This window comes from Leishmania donovani, chromosome 14 (assembly GCF_000227135.1).
Source record: "Leishmania donovani BPK282A1 complete genome, chromosome 14".
Classification (NCBI taxonomy): Eukaryota; Euglenozoa; class Kinetoplastea; order Trypanosomatida; family Trypanosomatidae; genus Leishmania; species Leishmania donovani.
In genome coordinates, this window is record NC_018241.1 from 217,050 (window position 1) to 235,733 (window position 18,684).

At 60.3% G+C, this 18,684-nt stretch overlaps 7 protein-coding genes across 7 annotated transcripts; all 7 read right to left on the bottom strand.

Annotated features, from left to right (window-relative positions):
* Positions 1-165: 165 nt before the first annotated feature.
* LDBPK_140590 (hypothetical protein, conserved) lies at positions 166-546 on the bottom strand (the record flags this gene model as incomplete). The annotated part of the gene is made up of 1 exon (XM_003859382.1): positions 166-546. The coding sequence occupies one exon, from the start codon at positions 544-546 to the stop codon at positions 166-168; it is 381 nt and encodes a 126-aa protein (XP_003859430.1).
* Positions 547-1,118: 572 nt separating this feature from the next.
* On the bottom strand, positions 1,119-5,270 carry LDBPK_140600 (hypothetical protein, conserved; the record flags this gene model as incomplete). The annotated part of the gene is made up of 1 exon (XM_003859383.1): positions 1,119-5,270. One exon carries the CDS (start codon positions 5,268-5,270, stop codon positions 1,119-1,121), a length of 4,152 nt encoding a protein of 1,383 aa, XP_003859431.1.
* Positions 5,271-6,784: 1,514 nt separating this feature from the next.
* LDBPK_140610 (hypothetical protein, conserved) lies at positions 6,785-8,254 on the bottom strand (the record flags this gene model as incomplete). The annotated part of the gene is made up of 1 exon (XM_003859384.1): positions 6,785-8,254. One exon carries the CDS (start codon positions 8,252-8,254, stop codon positions 6,785-6,787), a length of 1,470 nt encoding a protein of 489 aa, XP_003859432.1.
* Positions 8,255-8,891: 637 nt separating this feature from the next.
* On the bottom strand, positions 8,892-10,283 carry LDBPK_140620 (hypothetical protein, conserved; the record flags this gene model as incomplete). The annotated part of the gene is made up of 1 exon (XM_003859385.1): positions 8,892-10,283. One exon carries the CDS (start codon positions 10,281-10,283, stop codon positions 8,892-8,894), a length of 1,392 nt encoding a protein of 463 aa, XP_003859433.1.
* A 734-nt stretch (positions 10,284-11,017) lies between these two features.
* On the bottom strand, positions 11,018-12,793 carry LDBPK_140630 (hypothetical protein, conserved; the record flags this gene model as incomplete). The annotated part of the gene is made up of 1 exon (XM_003859386.1): positions 11,018-12,793. The coding sequence occupies one exon, from the start codon at positions 12,791-12,793 to the stop codon at positions 11,018-11,020; it is 1,776 nt and encodes a 591-aa protein (XP_003859434.1).
* An 865-nt stretch (positions 12,794-13,658) lies between these two features.
* On the bottom strand, positions 13,659-14,339 carry LDBPK_140640 (hypothetical protein, conserved; the record flags this gene model as incomplete). The annotated part of the gene is made up of 1 exon (XM_003859387.1): positions 13,659-14,339. The coding sequence occupies one exon, from the start codon at positions 14,337-14,339 to the stop codon at positions 13,659-13,661; it is 681 nt and encodes a 226-aa protein (XP_003859435.1).
* A 3,402-nt stretch (positions 14,340-17,741) lies between these two features.
* LDBPK_140650 (hypothetical protein, unknown function) lies at positions 17,742-18,659 on the bottom strand (the record flags this gene model as incomplete). The annotated part of the gene is made up of 1 exon (XM_003859388.1): positions 17,742-18,659. One exon carries the CDS (start codon positions 18,657-18,659, stop codon positions 17,742-17,744), a length of 918 nt encoding a protein of 305 aa, XP_003859436.1.
* Positions 18,660-18,684: the final 25 nt, after the last annotated feature.

Below are 18,684 nucleotides of genomic sequence, written 5' to 3' on the forward strand. Positions count from 1 at the left end.
ATTACTGTTCTTCGGAGACACGCACACTAGAGAGAAAAGACGACAAGAGACAGCGGCAGCCATCACCACACCACGAACATGGTTTGGACGCCCGCACATACACGCGCAGTTTCCCCAACGCGTGCTCAGCGTCGCTAGAGCATGACAGCCCGGAGGAAGCGCGCGCTAGATGATCCCGCCGAGCTTGTTCTCCAGCATCCAGTGGCCCTTTTCAAACATGATCCCTCGCACTCGAGAGCTCGTCTGGCGCGAGGTGACCTCGAGCTCGTAGCGCACCTTGCGGCGGTAAAAGTCCTTGTCTGTCACCACTAGCGTCTTGTAGCCCTCCTTCAAAAGGCGCCGATAGAGATGGCACGCTTGCTCGGCGGTCGGCTCTATCGGCGGCAGGTACTGACTCGACTCGATGCGCTGCTGCTCCAGCTCCATGCGCCGACGGTTGGCGCGGGTGTAGTCCGGAGGCCCCTCCTTCCACCACTTTCCACCGGCGCCGAACACAAAAGGCGTGCGGCAAAGCTGAAGCCGCACCGGCGAGGTGCACAGCGGCATGGCCAATACGTTGCCAACCCGAGACGCATACAGCGTGGCAGTGCCGGTGGTAAGCAGGGAGGGGCGTCGAAATTCAATGCTAGAATCTGTGCTGGAGCGCAAAACACGCGCCCGTGTGTGTGTGTGCGTGCGCGCGCGCCAACACCTACAAGCGAGGGGTTCTGTGTGGGCTTGAACAGGATGCGCTGTAACCCCTCCGATGGGGCGGAAGAGAGCAACGATGGAGAGGGCAGGGGGTGCAGGAACGATGCTTCTGTGTGTGTGTGTGTGTACCGGAGGGAGGGAGGACATGGCGTGCAGTGCGTTGGTCGCACTCGCTGGTGAGCAGTGACCGGGGCCATCGACGTTGCGATCGTCGACATCAAGGCAGTCCACGCCGTTGATCGGACTTACGCACACGCACATCCAAAAAGGAAAAGCGTATGCGCTCCGCGTAACGTGTCTGCTCCATCACCTTCGTCTTTGGCGTGCTTCTCCTCTTCAATGACCCGCGTTGGTCGGACAGTCGCAAGCCGGTGCATCAATCGAGGGGTGCGTGGGGGAGATGGAAAGAAAGGAGGCGCTGTCGTACTTCAATACTGCTGCACATCATCCGACCACGTTACTACGGGTGCGCGAAGGCGACGTGGCGGGGCGGAAGTTGTGCTGGCCACATGAGTCGCGACATGCGTAAGCACAGGTGGAGCCGTCGAGACGCGTAGGCCAGCGTGCGTCGCCAACCTCTCCTTCGCTGTAGAGGGGGAAGGAGGCGCGGTGCCAAGAGGAGCACCTCTGCTCTCGCTGTCCGCACGTTTGCGCTTCACTGCGGCAGCCGTGCAAATCGCCTCTGCTACGGCAGCCGACGTGCTCTCCTTTGCAGATGGTCCTCGGCGCGCTGCAGTGTCGCAGTGGGTGTCTTCGTGCCTCAGGAGTGACGCTTTCCTCCTCGCAGAGTCGTGATCGACGAGTGCGGCACCGTCCTCAGCCACTAAGCGCCAGCATATTGCAGCAGTGCGTGGGGGTGATACAAGTTGGTGCGGTGGCACGATACGGGCAAAGCCGGCATCGATCCTGCGGTGATTGAGAGGAAGCTCGTTCAGGCATCGGCGCGTTGATGTACGCGCCGATGCCGAAGGTGACGTCTCGCATAGCGAGATAGACAGGACAGGAACCGCCGAAGGGGCAGCAGCAGCGGACGCGTAAGTCGAGACAGGCACCCTCGCCGCAGGTTTATCGGGACACGTTTGCCGAGGCGCACGACGTGGCCGCATCGTGAGCGATGGTGAGCGGAGCGGCGCTAGCAGTGGCGCCTGCGGCTCCTGCTGATTCCTCTGGCGAGATGGAGGGCTGTGGGAGTCGTCGGCTTTGACGCGCGGGCTTCTTTGTGAAGCGCGGTCTGGCGCCCCCCTGTCGACCTCTTCCACGTCTCCGCAGAGCAAAAACATTCGATGTGTCCGCGCCTCGTCTGCAGCCGGTGGAGGGGGAGAAGGGACGACCTTGAGGGATGCCGCACTGCCGCGCGGACCCCTCTGATGCCATTGGGAAGCATATCCAAGACGTCTGTTGCGGTGTCGACAGTCGTGCTGTTGCCGTGATTGTAGTCCCTCTTGCTGGGGCAACGCTCTCCAGGCTCCTGCGGCGGCCTTCTCGTGGAGGAGGCTACGTAGCACGCACTCGGGCACTAGCACTGTGCTCCACCGGGCCTGCCACTCCTCCTGTTCCAGATCCCACACTTGGCTCAAGTGCAGGCGCCCACGCGCCTCTCGGCTCTGCAGTAGGAGCAGAGCGCCGATGTGTGTGCAACGAGCATGGACGTACTGACGCATGCGGTGCTCAGCTCTACAGAGGGCGCTTCGAGTAGACTCTTCGTCCTCCTGAAGACGCGCTGCTTTCGAGGAGGCTAGCGCAGCTAGAGCACGCCACGTCAACAAGGATACATCCACGTGAGCGGCGGCGGGTGATGGCGGCTGCTCATCCTCGTGCAGCTGCACTTCATCTACGGGAAGCGCGCCAGAATCACCGAACCGTCGCTGTGCCTCCGTCCTCACGTTATGTGACCGCGCGTGGCTAGCGAGGTGCTGCCGAGCAGCCACCTCGCCATTGCCACACGTGCGCCACGCGAGTCCTCCAGTGAGTCCAACGAGCGAAAGCATCTCGGACAGGGCGTTACGGGTCAGTAGTTCGCGAAGATGGGATTCGAGCTCGACGAGGGGCACCGCCAGTGCAGGATCCAGAGCAAAGTGCTCTGAATCCTCCTTCACTTGTGGCGCTGGCGCCTGTGCCACGAGCGGCTGGCCGATCGTGCCGTCATTTGCCTCCGCGAACTCTTCGATGCTGTAGTCCAGCCACGAGCTGTGGAGAGAGGCGCTGACGAGCGGATCTGTGGACGGCAGAGGGTCACCACCGCCCCTGCGTGGCTTCCCCTGCTGCGGTTGCACGAGCGATATTCCAGAGCCGCCCTCACGCGGCCCACTTTCCTCCTTCGCAATGTCGCAGCTCCAGCTCAGCAGAACGCATTCGTCGTCGTCCTCCGCGGCAGCGCCATCATCGCCACAGATATGTAAAAGTCGGCACGTGCTGCGGCTGGTGCTGTCACCAGCACCACGGGAGGTTGTCGTGGTGTGCACACGAGGGTCGTGTGCCTTAGAGAAATTCAGATGAGTCGTTGACTGCGCTTGAAGTCTAGTACGAGCCTGGGCGGCAACGGCGGCGATGCGAGCACGAGCGAATGAGTTGACGACGGTCGACACTGCCCTCTTTACAGCGGCGCCACACTCCCTCCCCCTCCTATTCCCATCCTGCAGGGCGCCGGCATTTGCAGTGTCGCCGCCCATGACCTGGTCGTCGCCGGCAGACAAACACGAGGCTACGTGGCGTAGATGGAGGGCCGTACCCCAGTCCCGCACATGCAGCACGTTTCGTCGACTGGAGTAGTACAGCGTCCCTTTCCACGTCACTGGTGGGCAGGGGGCGGCGGCACCGACGCCCTCGTCAACATCGACGAGGGCCAGCGACAGCCAAATCGCCAAGAGGAGGCAGCGACCAAGCGAGCCCAGTGCAGGACCCTCGTGCGCTTGACCACTGCATCCAGCGTCGTCAGTGTAGCATCGCACGGCTGCGTCCACCACACCCCTCCATGGGCCGCTATCGTGTAGAGCCGCTGCCTCCGCCGCCCCGATTTCGCCGCATGACTTGGCGGGGCAGCGAGAATGGTACCGTTGGGCGAGCCTCCACACACGATAAAGGCGACCGAAGACTGCTTCAAAGTCGACCGCGTACCAGGATAGGAGAGCGGCGACAACGGGTGAATGTGCCGCGCGCGCCGTCGGCGGTGCTGAGCTCAGTGCCGGCTGCCTTGTCGTGAAATTGTGCGATAGAGGCGGCACGCTCACCCCACGTACAGGCAAGCCATTGCGCTCCCACTTGGGTGGAGGCGAACCGAGGTGCAGCCGACACGTCACCACCCCGTGCGCCTCAGGCTCGAGAATGAGAGCGTGCGCGGTGGCGGAGCGACCGAGCGACTTGCGCAAGCCGCCGGCTGGGCCGATGGCGGCATTCATCAGGCGCTCAAGCACACACACGAGCGCTGCCTCTGCCTTGGACAGCTCCGGCAGCGCGGCAGCGATGGAGTCTGTAGAGGGCGGAGCAGCAGCTGGTGTCGATGCTGTGGTTCGATAGCGCATCCAACAAGACGGCCGCAGCCGTGCAAAACCACCCTTCTGTTGTGCCGGACAAGCGGTACTATCAGGGCCGGAACACAGGCCGGCAGAGCAGCGCCGGCTCAAGTCGACATCAGCGCGGAATAGAAGGTGCGTCTCTGCAGCTGACGCACTTCCTGTCTTCCACCGCAGCACCGACGGCAACAACTCCAGCGCGGCCTCCAGGACGCGAAAAGTCAGCCACTGCGAGACGAGGTGCAGCCAGTGCCCGAGAGAGTAAATCGAGTTGCACGCACTTAGCTCTGCCAGCCAGTCGCGTGTGGATACGATGGCATGGATCTCAGTCGACAGCTCTACCGAGGGCCGGCACTCTAACGACGATGCGCTTCGGAGCCCAAGAAACGTGAACCACTGAAAGAGTAGACGCTGCGGCACACTTGTCTCGTCAGAGAGCAGAACCGGGAGTGGGTCGGAGGTGGACTGCCGTGTTGCACATGCACGCACATCGCCGAGCACCGCGAGAAGGGCGCACAGACGTGTGGACTTGGCAGTCACAGAGCCGGCCGGCTGCCCACCAAACAAAACCGTCGTCACTCTCTCCGTGCAGTGCTGCAGGCGACCCCAAACGATGAAGTCATTGCCGTGATCGCCCTCGGCAAAACAGGGCGCCGACGCGAGCCTCGAACCTGCTCGGCGACTTTCTGGTGGTGTGACCATTGCCGTCCAGTGCGCCCACAACGCGTCATACGGCACGGAGCGGGAGGCGCCGCGCTCCACGTAACACCACTGCATAGGCGTGTCAGCGCCGACCTCGTTACCGGAACCCGAAAATGCAGGGCGGGAAACCGTAAGCCCTATTGCCAGGGCCGGCACCCGTGACAGTGGCAGAAAGACCGTCAGAAGCCACGTCAGGGCGCACGCCGCGCTGGTCACCGAGGATGCCGCGGCCAGTGAAAGCCAGTTGCTGCCTCCATGGCCTTCATCCGCTCCCCCGTCTTCAGTGACACCGGTGCCGGTGTGTGCGCCGACGGCGACAGCGAGAGCTCCTGCTACAGACGGCGATGAGCAAAGACAGCTGCCAATCATGTCTGGATCGCCTGCGTCGTCATGGAGTACCACATCGAAAAGAATGCAGTGTAGCCGTATACACCGCGCAAATACTGGTGCGTTGGCGAGCAGCGGCTGAGCAGCTGATGGATGCCGCAATGCAGTGCCGTCTCTTGATGCTGTGCCGCAGAGAAGCGCGCGCAGCTCGGCAAGGTCAATCTGGAGCAGGGAGCCGCAACAGCACGCAGGAGCTTCTTGTCTGCTGCACCGACTGCACAATGCCTCTTGGCCGTCGTCCACGCTACCACCACTCACATGTGTCGCGTCTGCAGTGGCCACCACTGATGTGGGGTCGTGTCGTGGCAGCGCCGGGGCCAGATCCAGCACGTTCCAAGCGGTGACTGACGCGTCCTTTATCGGATAGGAGAGGTTGACTTGGTCGTGTGCGAAGCGGCGAGAACACGAGGAGCAAGAGGCAAGGCATTCACGTAGCGGTGGCGGGAGTGGTCCCCCTCGCGGTGGTGCCCATTCATCGCCGCTCCGCTCACATACGTGGCAGGTGGCGGCGTGGTAGGTAGCCATGTGAGCTACGTACGACGTCTACGCTTGTAAAACGAAAAATGCAGGCAAGTCATACAGGACCATACAAGCGCCCTTCAGCGGGAGAAAAAGATGCTCAAATCGTTGTATGTTCGGAGGCACGCGTGCGTGTCCGTGTCTTGGTGCATGTATGGTGCCGCCGCCAGCGGTGGTCTAATGAGTCTACACGTGTTTGGTGCGTGTGGTGAGCAACGTCTTCGGCTTCGCGGAATGCGTACGCGGCTATCACGCAGGCATTTTCGCGTGTCTGCGTGATGCACATGCGGGCGTGAGAAATGGGAACACTGAATTCGCGCATCGTGGAGAGGCAGCCAGAGGAGGGACCGGTTAGAGAGAGAGAGGAAGATTGGCTGCGCTCGTATTGGTCGACACGCGCACGTCCCAGAACAGGCATCTGCCTTTCTGTCCACCCTGCACAAGCGCCGTCTCGTGCTCTTTGCGTTGCCATCCCTAGCTGTGTGTGTCCACTATCGGGATCGGCAGAGCGCAAGAAAAAAAAGGAACAAGGCGCGGAACCGCATCCGACGCGGGTGCTTCACACCCGAGGGGTCCACCCGTGCGCGGCTGTCGACGAGGCCAGTCATCCGTTCCCCGACCCATCCCCCCTCCTTCATGTCCACAACTGGTGCTTTCCCTTTTGCTTCGTTGCCTGCATTTTTTTTTGTGAATTGGTTATGCTGTTCGTTAGTCGACGTTGTGTGTGTGTCGCGCGCGCGTGTGTTCGTGTGTAAGGTTGGAGAGAGTACCGAAAGAAAGAGCGCTGCTCGTGCTACCGCCGATGATCACTCTCTCCGTCGGTTTCTCTCTCCGCAGGCAGCAGCCAGCCTGAAAAAGGGGAGGGGGAGGGGCGCGACCGTGCAGTGTGGCCACAGGTGCGTTGGCGATGCAGGAGAGCCGTTTTGGGTTGCACACACATGCACGGAGCCAATGCCGCTCTTGCTTCCCTCATACCTTCAGTGGGGAGTGCGCGTCCAGCGCATTCGGTTGTTGGCGTTACGCGTGTCAAACACGTCCTTCCACCTACTCCCTGTCGATAAAGCCTCTGCAACACCGGGGTGCACACCGCAGCACTCCTTCGAGAGGCGGTCGTACAGGAGAACATTCACGGTGGCTGCCAGGTTCATGCTGCCGGTCGTTGGAATGAAGACAACATCATCGACGTCGTGCTGCACGTGATGGGCAGAAAGGGTGCCGTCTTCCGCACCAAGCACGTAGAAGACCATTGGGAGATGCGCGACAGTGGAGGTAGCGTCCTTCTCGACACGCCGCAGTGGCCCCTGTTGAGTGGGATGACTGAAGGGGTGCTCGTAAAATGGCAGAGGAATGGCGCCTTCCACCAGTTCCACGGCCACCACACACACGGAGGAGGGTGACGGTGACCGCGGCTCCTTTTGTTGGTACCCGTACTCGTCTCTCAGCACGTCGAACAATACGTCAAGAGCCGGCACGCACAGCTGAGGAATATCGCGTCCTGCGTGCGTGGGGTCGGTGCGCAGTGCGTGGGTGTACTCGGAGTGCGCCATGGCTTTCTGCAGCCGCGTTCCCGAGTAGATGAAGCTGCCGACGCGGTGTCGTACCGACCCTTCTGCGCTCTCTGCAACGGCCTCGACGGTGGTGTGCATGGAGGCGCTGACACTCATGCACGAATCCGTGACTTCCTCTGTGGAGGCCGCAACTGTCGCGGCAGCGACGGCGGGCCCATGCAACCCGTAGCAGCGCATCGCTCGCAGAATGCCGCCCGCGTTCGCCGGTGTCTTTGGATTCTCGACAACAATGAAGAGAAGTGGCGAGGGTGAAGCGTTTGCGTTGCCGTGCTGCCGTGCCCCTTGCTGACACTGACGCAGCAAACGGCGAATGGCTTCGCAAGCCGTAGTCTTGTCGATATCGTCGTGTTCGTGGCTTTGGGACTCCCGAGTGCCGGCGACAACAGAGTCTTCCTCCGTCGCTCTCCCTCTAGCTAAGCCCTCGCCCGCGTCGTCTCGCGGCCGCTTGCTCGGCTGAGGATGCGACAAGGTATCTTTTTCATGCAACACCTTTTCGTAGCGCATGGTGCCCGAGGCGCACACTACTACCCCGGTTGCCAGGCGCGTCGTCCCTCCCGACGATATCCCTTCCAGGTGCTCCGTCATCATCACCCCGTAGCGCGGTTTGCCCGTCGCTGCATCTAGAGGCGGCTGCAGCACCACGCCACAACGCCGGCAACGCCAGCGCGTGAGCGGATCCAGCTCCTGCATCTTGCGCTCCTTGTGAGGCTTGCCGTGTAGGGCCGGGGTAGAGGAGGTGGGCGATGCGCATACTGCCTTGGTGACGGCATCACATGGAGGCGAGGTGGTGCCGTGAGGTGGAGTGCAGCTCGACGAGGGTGCCGCTGCAGTCAGTGGCGCCCCACTAGCTACGTTGCCCCCGGCCACCCACGGCATCATGTCGAAGAAAGACATCGACCACACCGTCTTGGTGCCCCATCCTTTCTTCTTTCTGACCATACCGACGTGCAGTACGGAGGGCGGCTGCAGCCTGCCATTCCACGCAAAAAAAAATGTGCAGGGAGAGGGCGAAAGGAAGACATGCACAACGCGTGTAGAAGTCAGGGTCGACGACACCCACATAACTTCACCATACTGCCGCTCCAGTGTAAGCCGGGCGGACTGCTCCGTCACGAGGGTACTGCGAACGCGCCCATGAGCCACAGGCGCCGGCTGTCTTCCACACGCAATACAGGGCTTACAGCGGGTGCCGTCGGGTACGAGCAGCGCGAGTGCGCACACTGTCCTTCTTGTTCACCTTTGCGCTTTTCTTACTTGTGAAGACGGTACACCACTTTTCAGGAGGGAAGGCGAACGTCGATTTCCGTGCGCGCCTTCGTAGATGTTCAGTTGCCCACAACTCCTCGCCACTTAATCAGCCCTCGCTCCTTTTGTGCATGGGCGAACCTTTGCCCATGCACAGAGACAGAGAGAAAGAGCTACACGCACGCAGCGGAACACAGTCGACTCATACAGCGCAATCACGCCCGTTGACCTCCCTCTCTCGCCTAATGCGAGGGAGAGAGAGACTCATTAGCTACAGATTGCGGCCCGCCACGTACGGCTTCGGGATGGGCATATTGTGCATGGATCCCCGGCCCAGATGCTTCTGCGTTCCCGCACTAACACGTCGTGTGAGGGGCGACTTCCTCTTATCGGACCCACCCTTTGACGTGGCACGGTGCCGATGCCGCGGCCGCTGACGGCGCGTGAGCGACGCAGCAGCGCTTTCAGCATCGCCGTCGGCACCGCTGCCGCCGCTTACTGCGTCGTCATCCTCGACGTCGCCGCCATCTTCGTCTTCCTCCTCATCATCGCTGTCTTCCTCGCCGTCGACGAAGGCGTCAAGCAGCACCTTCTCGTTTTTAGTGACGAGCCGCCTCTGATGAGACTTGGCAATGTCGAGGAGCAGGTCCGGGGCGAACAGGTAGCGGTCGAGCACCAACGTGCGCAGCGCCTCGTCCTGCTCCCGCTCCACCGTCTCCTCAATCGGGGTGTACGTAACCTGTGCCACCCCGTCACCGTTGGCTGCATCACCTCCAGCAACTCCCCCCTCGTGTGGCTGTTGCTGCTGCTGAAAGCCACTTGGCAACTCTTCCGGCTTTGTGTGGGTAAAGTACACGCGACTGCGGAAGTCGTCTGGGTCGAAGCTGAGTTGGTGGATGAGGTAGTCGGCGAGCTGCCGCGAGGTGAGTAGCAGCTTCGGGCTGCCGTACACAAGACCAGTGCGGCGGCCGAAAGGAATGTGCAGGCGGCGCACAAACGGCGAGGACATGTGATTCAGCGCGCTGCTCGTGCCCTCACCGGTGTGCCCCTCTTCGCCTTCTCGGCCCGCAGCAGACTCTGACAAGCGGGGGGCCTCGGGTGTGGCGATGCCTGCGTGCTCGGCGACTTGGTGAATCATCTCCACAATGTCTTCATGCAGCCAGTTGCGGGGCATGTTGTGCATAGATACCCACACGTGCGACACCGGTGGCGCCGGCGGCGAGGACGCGGCTGTGTCGCTCGCGTCGGATGCGCGACTCTCTTCATGCGGCGAGCTCTTTGGCGCGCGGGTCGATGTGGCAGCTCTGTGCTCCTGCGGGCTGCTCGCCAACGTTGCCTCATGATTCGGCCCGTGCACATCAGGCATGTCTGACCAAATGAGATCCATAGCGTCGTCGCTCGTCGCGTCAGCACCCACACTGATGCCCGCGGTAGTGCTGCTGTGGCTGTCCGCCGCGTCGCTGGTGCCTTTCTTCTTTTGTGTCGTGCAGTACAAGCGCTGCGTGCTGTACACTGCAGGCGTTGCTCGGTTTGTGCGCGAGGCGGTGATGACAACTGCCGCTCCTGACGTGCTCGTGGTGCAGCTACTGGATGTGCGCAGAGCCGCCGCTGCGCTGGACAAACGCGGCCGCCATGCGTGGTGAGAGAGCTGCAGCCCACGCATACCTCCGCCACTGCTTTCGTACTCCTCCCGACACCACCGCTGCCAACAAGGGAGGCAGAGGTGCTGCAATCTGTATCTGCAGCAAGTGCGAGGCTGCTTGGGACACCATGCGCGGAAGGGAAAGAGAGAGAGGTGAAGAGGACGGCAGAGTTAATCACGTGTGCGTTTCAGGCACAGAGAGCGCCCGAGGCACCAGGTAGGGGGGGGGCTGTAGTGGTGGTGGTGGTGGAAGAGTAGATCGACTGAAAGCCATGAGGTGACCAAATTGCCAGCCATTGCACAACCGCTCACCCTCCCAGGCCCTCTTGCCCCCCCCTTCTCTCCGCCCCCCACCAACTCGCAACGGCAGAGTTTCCACCTGTAGAATCATGATCCACGGAGGGCAGAAAGGGGTGGGTAGGAGAAAGGGCACCTGTTTTGGGTTTCGTTTCTGACGGCTTGGAGAGATATAAAGTACATGGGCGAAGGGAAATATGAGGGGAAACTGAAGTAATGAGGAAGCCAGCGAGACGCGCTGAACGAGAAACCACAACAAAGAATGAGCAGACAGCTTTACGCGCACACACGCACACCAGTGGCACGAGCATATTCGAGGAAGTGCGACAACACAACAGCATTGACAGCGACACTGAAGCAGTAGCAGCAGCGCTTTTTTACACGCTGGAGTGGCCCCTGAAGCACAAGACGGACAGTCTTACCCTCTCCCGCCAACTTCCTCCTTGCTTTCGCGTCACTCACTCGCCCCGCCTCACACGACGCACCGAGTCTGTCGCGCGACGCAGCTGCAATTCCATTTGTCGGTCAAACAGCAGCGTCTGGCGAATGTGTGGGGCGAGCGAGAGAAACGTGTTCTCGGGCGTGAGGCGCTTGTCCTCGTTCACGTCACGGAAGCCGTCCTCCGCCGGTCGCGGTGATGTTGCCCCCGCATCTCTGCATGCGGCGAGTGTAGCTGCGCGCGCGCTGAGTGGAGGTATGCTTGGCCGTGTGGCACCCACAATGTCGCCGGGATCACGCGACGGCGAGCCGCCAGCCGCGGCAGTCGTCGCCGCCGCCAGTCGCCGTGGACGCGTCTCAACGAACTCGAACGGTACTGGCACCGTGAGGTCGCGCCGGAAGGTTGCCGGGTCGTAGTAGTGAAGTCTCTTCGCTTCCTCGGCCTCTCGCACCGCGTCCCGCTCGTCCTGTGCGCGCCGAAGGCGCTCCACAAAGGCGTCGGCGCCGGTGATGGGCTGCGAAGGTGGCTGCAGCGACGGAATGTACTCACACATGTGCGGCGTGACTCGGGAAGACGACGAGGACATGCTGATCGTGTTTGTGTGCGAGACTGCGCGACTGCCGGAGCTGCCACGAGTTTTCGATGAAGCTGAGGGGCGCCGCGGATACTCATCTGCGTTGTGGTGACGCCGATGAAGAGGGCGATCTTCCTCATTGACAACCACACTGCCTCCCACCTCCACTCCCAAGCGGTTAATGCGCGGCTCGAAGGTGCAGTCCAGCTGCTCCCGCTCGAGGGCTTCGTACACGGCCTGCACGCGCTTCGCCTCTTTGCGCTCGTACCAGAGGGTGAGCCGGCGGACAACCGCCTGCATACGAGCATCCGGTGAGGCGGTGCCGGCGCCGAACGTGCGGGACAGGCTGCTACTTCCTCCCTTCATCCGAGTGGCGCCCTTGAGCCAGCTTGTGCTGTTGCCCCCGGGGTTCCCGATGTACGGTGGTGGGACCTGGGAGAATCGCGGGGACGAGGTCGACGAGGTAGAGGGGCGCCCACGGACGCCGGAACCGGCAAGGATGCGCTTGACCAGGGTGCTCAAGTCGTCCTCCTCTTCTCCTTTCTCTCCATCCACGGTGTCCAGGTGCGTTGCCGTCGCTCTGCTCGTGGACGCCAAGGCGTGGTGGGCAGCCGTACCGGCTGCCACAAAATTGCCCACAGAGCTACTGCTGCCGCTGGGGCTCATGGAGTGCATGTAGGCCCTCATTCTGGTGTCGTGGCTGTTGCTGCTGGTGTGCTCCCTTTGCTGTGGTGATGGCAGCCGCTGGGTGATTTGGCCAGCGCTAGCGAGGTGGCCACGCGACTGCAGAATGGAGTCGACCAGCCCATCGAGTTGCTCGTCACCACCGCTCGCCGCCATGGTGACGGGTTGCAAGTAAAACAAAAACAGACGCCAGCTCTCGGCGAGTAATGCGGGGATCGGTGATGATGGAGAGGGTGGGATGGAGAGGGAGAGCGGCGATATGGATACAAAAAGATAAAGAATACGGCGTCCACTGTTTGCTGTGTCTGACGTGAGCTGCAAGAGCAGGAGAACGTAAGAAAGCAACGGCGCTGCCCCCCGCGTGCGGGTTGTCTTTCCCTTTTGGTTGACCTGGTCGATGCAGGACGGCGATGATGGGAGTTGCGGACTGTCTCCAGGCTCCGTTGCACGCCCAAAATCACGAGGGACGGCGGCGAGGACACAAGAAGGGCTGCTTGCTTGCTTGATGAGGCAGTGCGAGCGCCCCCCATCCCACATCCCGAAACAAAAACGTTTTCCATTAAAGAGAAGGAAAGGGAGAGGGAAAAGCGAGGAGAGAGGGGAAACGACAGTAGGATGGGTGACTTCAGGTACGACGAGAGGAGGCGACCCGCTCTTGTGAGAGGGCACCGTGAAGGATCCTCAACGCAACATTAAAGACACCCAGAGAGACGCAGGCTCGAGGCGAGCGAGGCTTTTCAAGAGTGGAGCAGCCTCCCCACCGGCCCGCCGCCGCTTTTCGTTTATTGTTCTCAGGGCTCTCAGCAGTGAGCAGGGAGACCACAAACACGCAGCGGCGAAAAGGGGACTCACACAAGGGGGCGCCCCCCTGTTGTGCCAGAACCCGAGCAGCTGCGTGTGCGCGGGCGTGGGAATCGTCGGTTTCCATCCCGAGAACACAACATGGAAAAGGGGTGGCGGCCCAAGGCCTTTTTGTTGTTGCTGGGCGTCGCGCCGATATCGGCGGAGAAGCTGTACAGACCTGTACACAGTGCACAGTGAGCGTCATGAGAAACACGGTCGAACCACGACCACCATTGACAGCGGCCCCGTCCGCGAATAGAAGAGAGAAGACTAAAGGATAGGCTCCCGCACAGAACACAGTAAATATGCACAAGAAAGGAAGCGACGGTGCACACCAAGGAGAGAGAGCAGCGCGAGAGAAAGATGTCATCCGTGCAGTGGGATCAGCAACAGCAGCAGCCACACTCGGTGGGAGGAAGGAAGGAGAGGCGGGGGATCACCAAGAAACGATTTTGAATCGCCCTCTTCACCTCGCGGGTGGGTGGATGGGAGAGAAGGCTCAAAGGGAACGCCGAAAGACTGATTTACCTACTCCCAGAGTGCTTCCCCTCATCTTCTATCACAGAATGCGTGTCGCAATCATAACCGTTGGCGCCAGGCGGCTCGGAGCCACCCGCTGCGCCCTCCTCGACGACTCGCTGACCGCTGATGATACATAAGCTTGATCCGGCGAAATGGGACCAATGGTGTCTCTGCGCTTTCCATCCGCACTGTGCGCTCCTCCAGCCTCGCGCGCGCCATCGGCGTCAGCATCGACAATGGTCTCCTCCTTGTTCCCCTGTGCGGCTGTACCCTCACGCTCCTGGCGCGAAAAGCGGCGCCGCGCGAAGGAAGCCGAGCGCCGTCGCCCTTCACCTCTGAGATGCGTCGACGGTCTCCGTGAACCGAGTAAGCTAGCTGCGTTCATGTTGGCCTCGCCGTTGGGGCGCGGCCGAGGCGGCAGAGTCGGGTGTGAGACGTAGATGACCTTTTCCGTTCCTTCGCCACCACCAAGGTCGACACAGCTCGGCAGCGGTGGCAGTAGCTCCTCTGGGATGTCAGTTACGGTACCACAGCACGGGCACAGGAGTGCTAGCGTGTTGATCGGCGCATGGAGCTCCTGTCCACATGTGGTGCATCTGATCTGCAGGTTTTCTGCCGCGTTGACCCTATCGCACAATCGGCAGCGGCAGCTGACGGCGCCGAGAGGGTAAGTGAGGATGCGCTGGCATCCGTAGCAGACAAGCTGACCAAACAGCATGCCTATGGAAAGCACAGTCGGTGCGAAAAAAAAAAACGTATTAAGGCAGTGCTGTCAGCGCCGCGCTAAGACGCGTAAGCAGAGGCGCTAAGCGAGATGAGCGGAGGACGAGTGCGAGGGGGCAAACGACTTCGCCAACTGGAGAGAGAGTGTGTGTATCCGTACCAGGTTTCTGATACGCGTGAAAATGTGCGCTTTTGTGAGCGACCGTCGCACGTGGTGCGGCCACGCGCCGCAAGCGAGGAGGCGATCAGAGCAGAGCGGCAATACATCAAGTGAATAAGTCACATAAAACAGCACCGAGCACACACATAAACGGACGTGCGAGAGGGTGCTGGCACCGAGAGAGAGAGGCGTGTGTATGTGTGTAGGTTAAAGGAAGAGGCACAGTCGAAGGTGCAGCAGCCGCAACGCACCGCGCGGGGAATGCTGAGTGGAGCGTGCTAAACGTACCTCACGACCCCACCCCCCTCCTCGCGCAGGCACGGATGCGTGTACACGACTGCTTGCTTTCTCACATGTTTCCCTCTATGCTTTCGCTCAACCATGTCAGCTTATGAAAGCACTACACACACACGCACACACAGACACGCACGCAGACAGACAGACGACGGCGCCAGAGGTGCGCTGCATCTTCCCTCGCCTGAGGAGCACAGATAACAGAAACGTACCACTGAATCCCTTTTTTTTTTGGCTTTCTCGTCTCCCTATCATGCAATAGACCCTCCGACACACGCGCACGCAGAGAACTGGTGCCCCTCGCGCCTTGTCCATAATTCAAGCGTCGTTGAGTCCTTAATGTATACTTGGTTCTCTCCTCTTCCGAGGCCTACGCAAGCCGAGTGCCTCTACACGGCCAAGGAGGCGGAGACAGGGGAGTTGGCGAAGGACAAACGTAGAAAAGTGCGGCGCGCTTCACTTTGGCTGAGAGCCAGCGACTGAGGTGCATGTGTGTGTGCGTGTGTGGGAGAGATACAGCCTCCCCCGCCCGCTTCGCTTATCAATATATATATATATATATATCCATACATCTCTATATTTTCCTGTTCGTTGTGGTGAGCATCAGTAGCTGCTTGCGCACCCACCTTCGAAGTCTATTGTACGTGCGTGTGCGCCCACTTCACACACACACACACACACACGTAAAGGCGCAGAGAGAGAGAGAGCGAGAAGTGGACTGGAAGCACACATGACTGCGCTGATGGCTTCGGTATCTCTCGCTCGCGCGCCTTTTATTCGTCCGCCTGCTTCACCATCTTTGTGAGACTCCGCTCACGTCCACTGTTTCGTCAAAGTCGCTTGTCAGGTCTGCCGGTGCCGTCGCCTTCGCCGTTTCGCGAGGGCGTGAACGAGCGGACGGGCGGGCGGGAGGACTGAGCAAGCTGCAGAGCGAATAGAAATGAAATGGCTCAGCGGTTGAACACAACGACGCCCAGCGAAAAGAAGAACGGAGAGGAGAGATGATGATGCCCCCGCGGGGCACCTTCACTCCATTCGACTGCTGCACACCTATACAGCGTGCTTGCAAGAGAATGGGGGAGGGGGTGGAGAGACAGCTCCAGTCTTAGAGAAAGAGCGAACATCACACGATCGGGCACGCCATGGCCTTTTCTCCATCCATCCACCGACCCCGTCACAGTCTCAACACCACCACTGCCACCCTCCCTTACCGAGGAGCGGAGGGAAGCGAAGAGGGAGAAGGAGGGCGCGGCGTTGAGAGAAGCGAAAGGAAGTGCACACAAAATACAGAAGCCCTTCCCACCAAAAAAAAAGAATAATAGAGAATCACATTCGTGTGGTGATGGAGAGGAAGGTACAGATGGGTGTGTATACACATGTGTTTATGCCGAGTACGAGGACAAGCACACAGCTCCCCCCTCCTCCTCCCCACCGAAAACAAAAAGTAAGAAAAATGGCTGAGCAAAGAAAAGACAAGTGAGGAGATGGGGTGGGACTTGGTGGTGTGCTGTGGTGTGGTGGGACAAGCAACCAAACGGGAGCACAGGGGCGTACCACCTCTGCTCGAGCAAGAGCCACACAGCCACTAGGCCAACCAACAAATGACAGAGAAGAGGCGCCATGCTGTACACATCGTCACCGTAATGGTGTGTCCTACCCTCTGAGAGGGGGCGAGAGGGGTTGGGAGGGTGATGATGGCGGTGACAGCGCCAACGGGAAATGCGACAAAAAAAAAATAAAGAAGAAATGCAGAAGGGAGCAGAAGACGCACGAAAGCCCCCCACCCACGGCAAAGTTCCACAGAAGGGCACACGTGCAAGGCGAGGGCGGGAGGGTGTGGGTGGGTGGGTGGGTGGGGGGCTGGCGGAGGCGGAAGTGGGGGTGGCAGCAGGCGTGCATATGGGGTTTGAGTCCGTCAAGCACGAAGAACGCCGACAAGAGGAGTGCTGGACAGAAAGGAAAAGAAAAAAACAAGTGAATAGAAAAGAGAAAACGACAACAATGAACCCCCGTCTCTCGACGGTGCCTCCCTCTTCTCTCTCTCCCCTTCCACTAAACCTCCTCCCTTCTTTCACAGATTTCGTGCCTTGTACGCGGGCGCCTTTACTCCCGAGTTCGTTCGCTTTTTTATTGTCTTCCGCTGTCGTCTTGCAGAGACGCTTACGCCAGGCACTGTTCTTTCCTACAGAGGAGGGGGAGAGGGGGAGTGGGGAGAGGGGGAGTGGGGAGAGGGGGAGGGGCTGTGATGGACACGCGCACCCAGAGAAGCAACACAACACCAAAAAAGGCAAACAAAGCGAAAAAAAGGGTGTGCGACAAGGCCGGTGTGTGCTGGTGTGTGTGTGGAGGGGGGGGGCGCACACACGCACACACACACAACAAAACAAGAGAGTCAAGTGATGAGGATGAAGTAAGATGCATCCACAGAAAGGATACTCGTAAAAGGAAGGAGATGTCGTGTGTGTGTGTGGGGGGGAGGGAGGGCCGTAGTGCTGATGACGACGAGCATCGAGAGCGCAACTATAGTGTTCTTCTGATACCACACGCACGCCCGCGCTCAGCGAGAGGGGGGGGGGGCGAAGGTGACTGTACTCGCACACAATTCGCACAGCGATAGGAACAAGAGCCCGCAAACACCTCGACAGAAAAGACTTTCATGTGCGTTTTGTCTTCTTGGTGGTGACTCGGGCCTTCCTCGTATGTGTGCGCGCGTGCGTCTGCGTGCACGATGACACCAGTGAGATGGAAAAGAATGCCTCCCCTTCCTCAAAAAAAAGAAGGATAGGGGGAAGAGAGGGGGTGGGGGCTACGACGGCAGCACGCACGCACGCACATACACACGTAGAGCGTCCATCAGCCGACTTCGCGTCCACATCGGATGCCGCAGCAGCACACCGTTGGTGCATGACCACACCGTCGCCGTGCGTGGGTGAGCGAGCGGAGCTACTGGTTCTTCTTGGACTCGCGCGCTACCGGGGCCTCCGTGCCCTTGCCCAGCTCGCGGAAGCGCAGCACGACAGCCGTCACGTACATGACGAGGGCCATGCGCACGTTCGCTTGCATTGTCATGCACCCGCGCTCGTGTGTGTAGTTCATGTAGCTGGCGTAGACGGAGAGCGCGCTGCAGCCGATCCACTCAGCCATGTCCAGCGCCAAGATCTCACGGTTCGGCTTGGTGGCCATGGCGGTCTTGCCCTGGGCCTGCGCGAAATCCTGCTGCATGTAGAAGAAGTTGCGGGCGGCAGAGATAGCCATCGTAAAGGTGGCGATCATCGTGAAGCAGCTGGTGCCAATGCTATAGGTGTGCCAGAAGTAGAGGGCGATGAGTACCTGGAACCACCAGTGAGAGGGTCGCACGCGGCGCACCTGCTTCTTCTCCTGCTCTGGAGAGGCGACAATGTAGTCTCGCAGGATCAGGAAGAATGTGTCGAGCTGCTCCACTACTTTCACCACCACAGCGGCGCTGAGGGCGAAGCCGACGTAGCCCTTGTAGATGCGAGCGTCATCCCAAAGGCACATGGTCGCGAAGAAGGAGTTGGCCAGGACCGACTGCGCCATGGCGGGCACCAGAATGAACGAGACGAGGGCGCACGCGATACAGACGACAAGGTGGTACGTGGAGGCAGCAGTGTAGCATGACTTGAGCGCCGCCACCGTTTCCTTGCTGGCACCGTTTTGCTTCCCCTGGGCATCGGCAGCCGGCGCCTTACGCTTGTTCCACCAGCTCAAAATGCGGTCTCCCTTGCCCACCATGACAAGATAGATGGAGGCGATGTAGCCGATCACATCAATATTCTCGAGCAGGTACGCCTGCAGCGGGTAGCCGTCATAGTTGACGATGTAACTGACAAGGCTGGCCATGATATCGACGAGTGGGAGAGGAAAG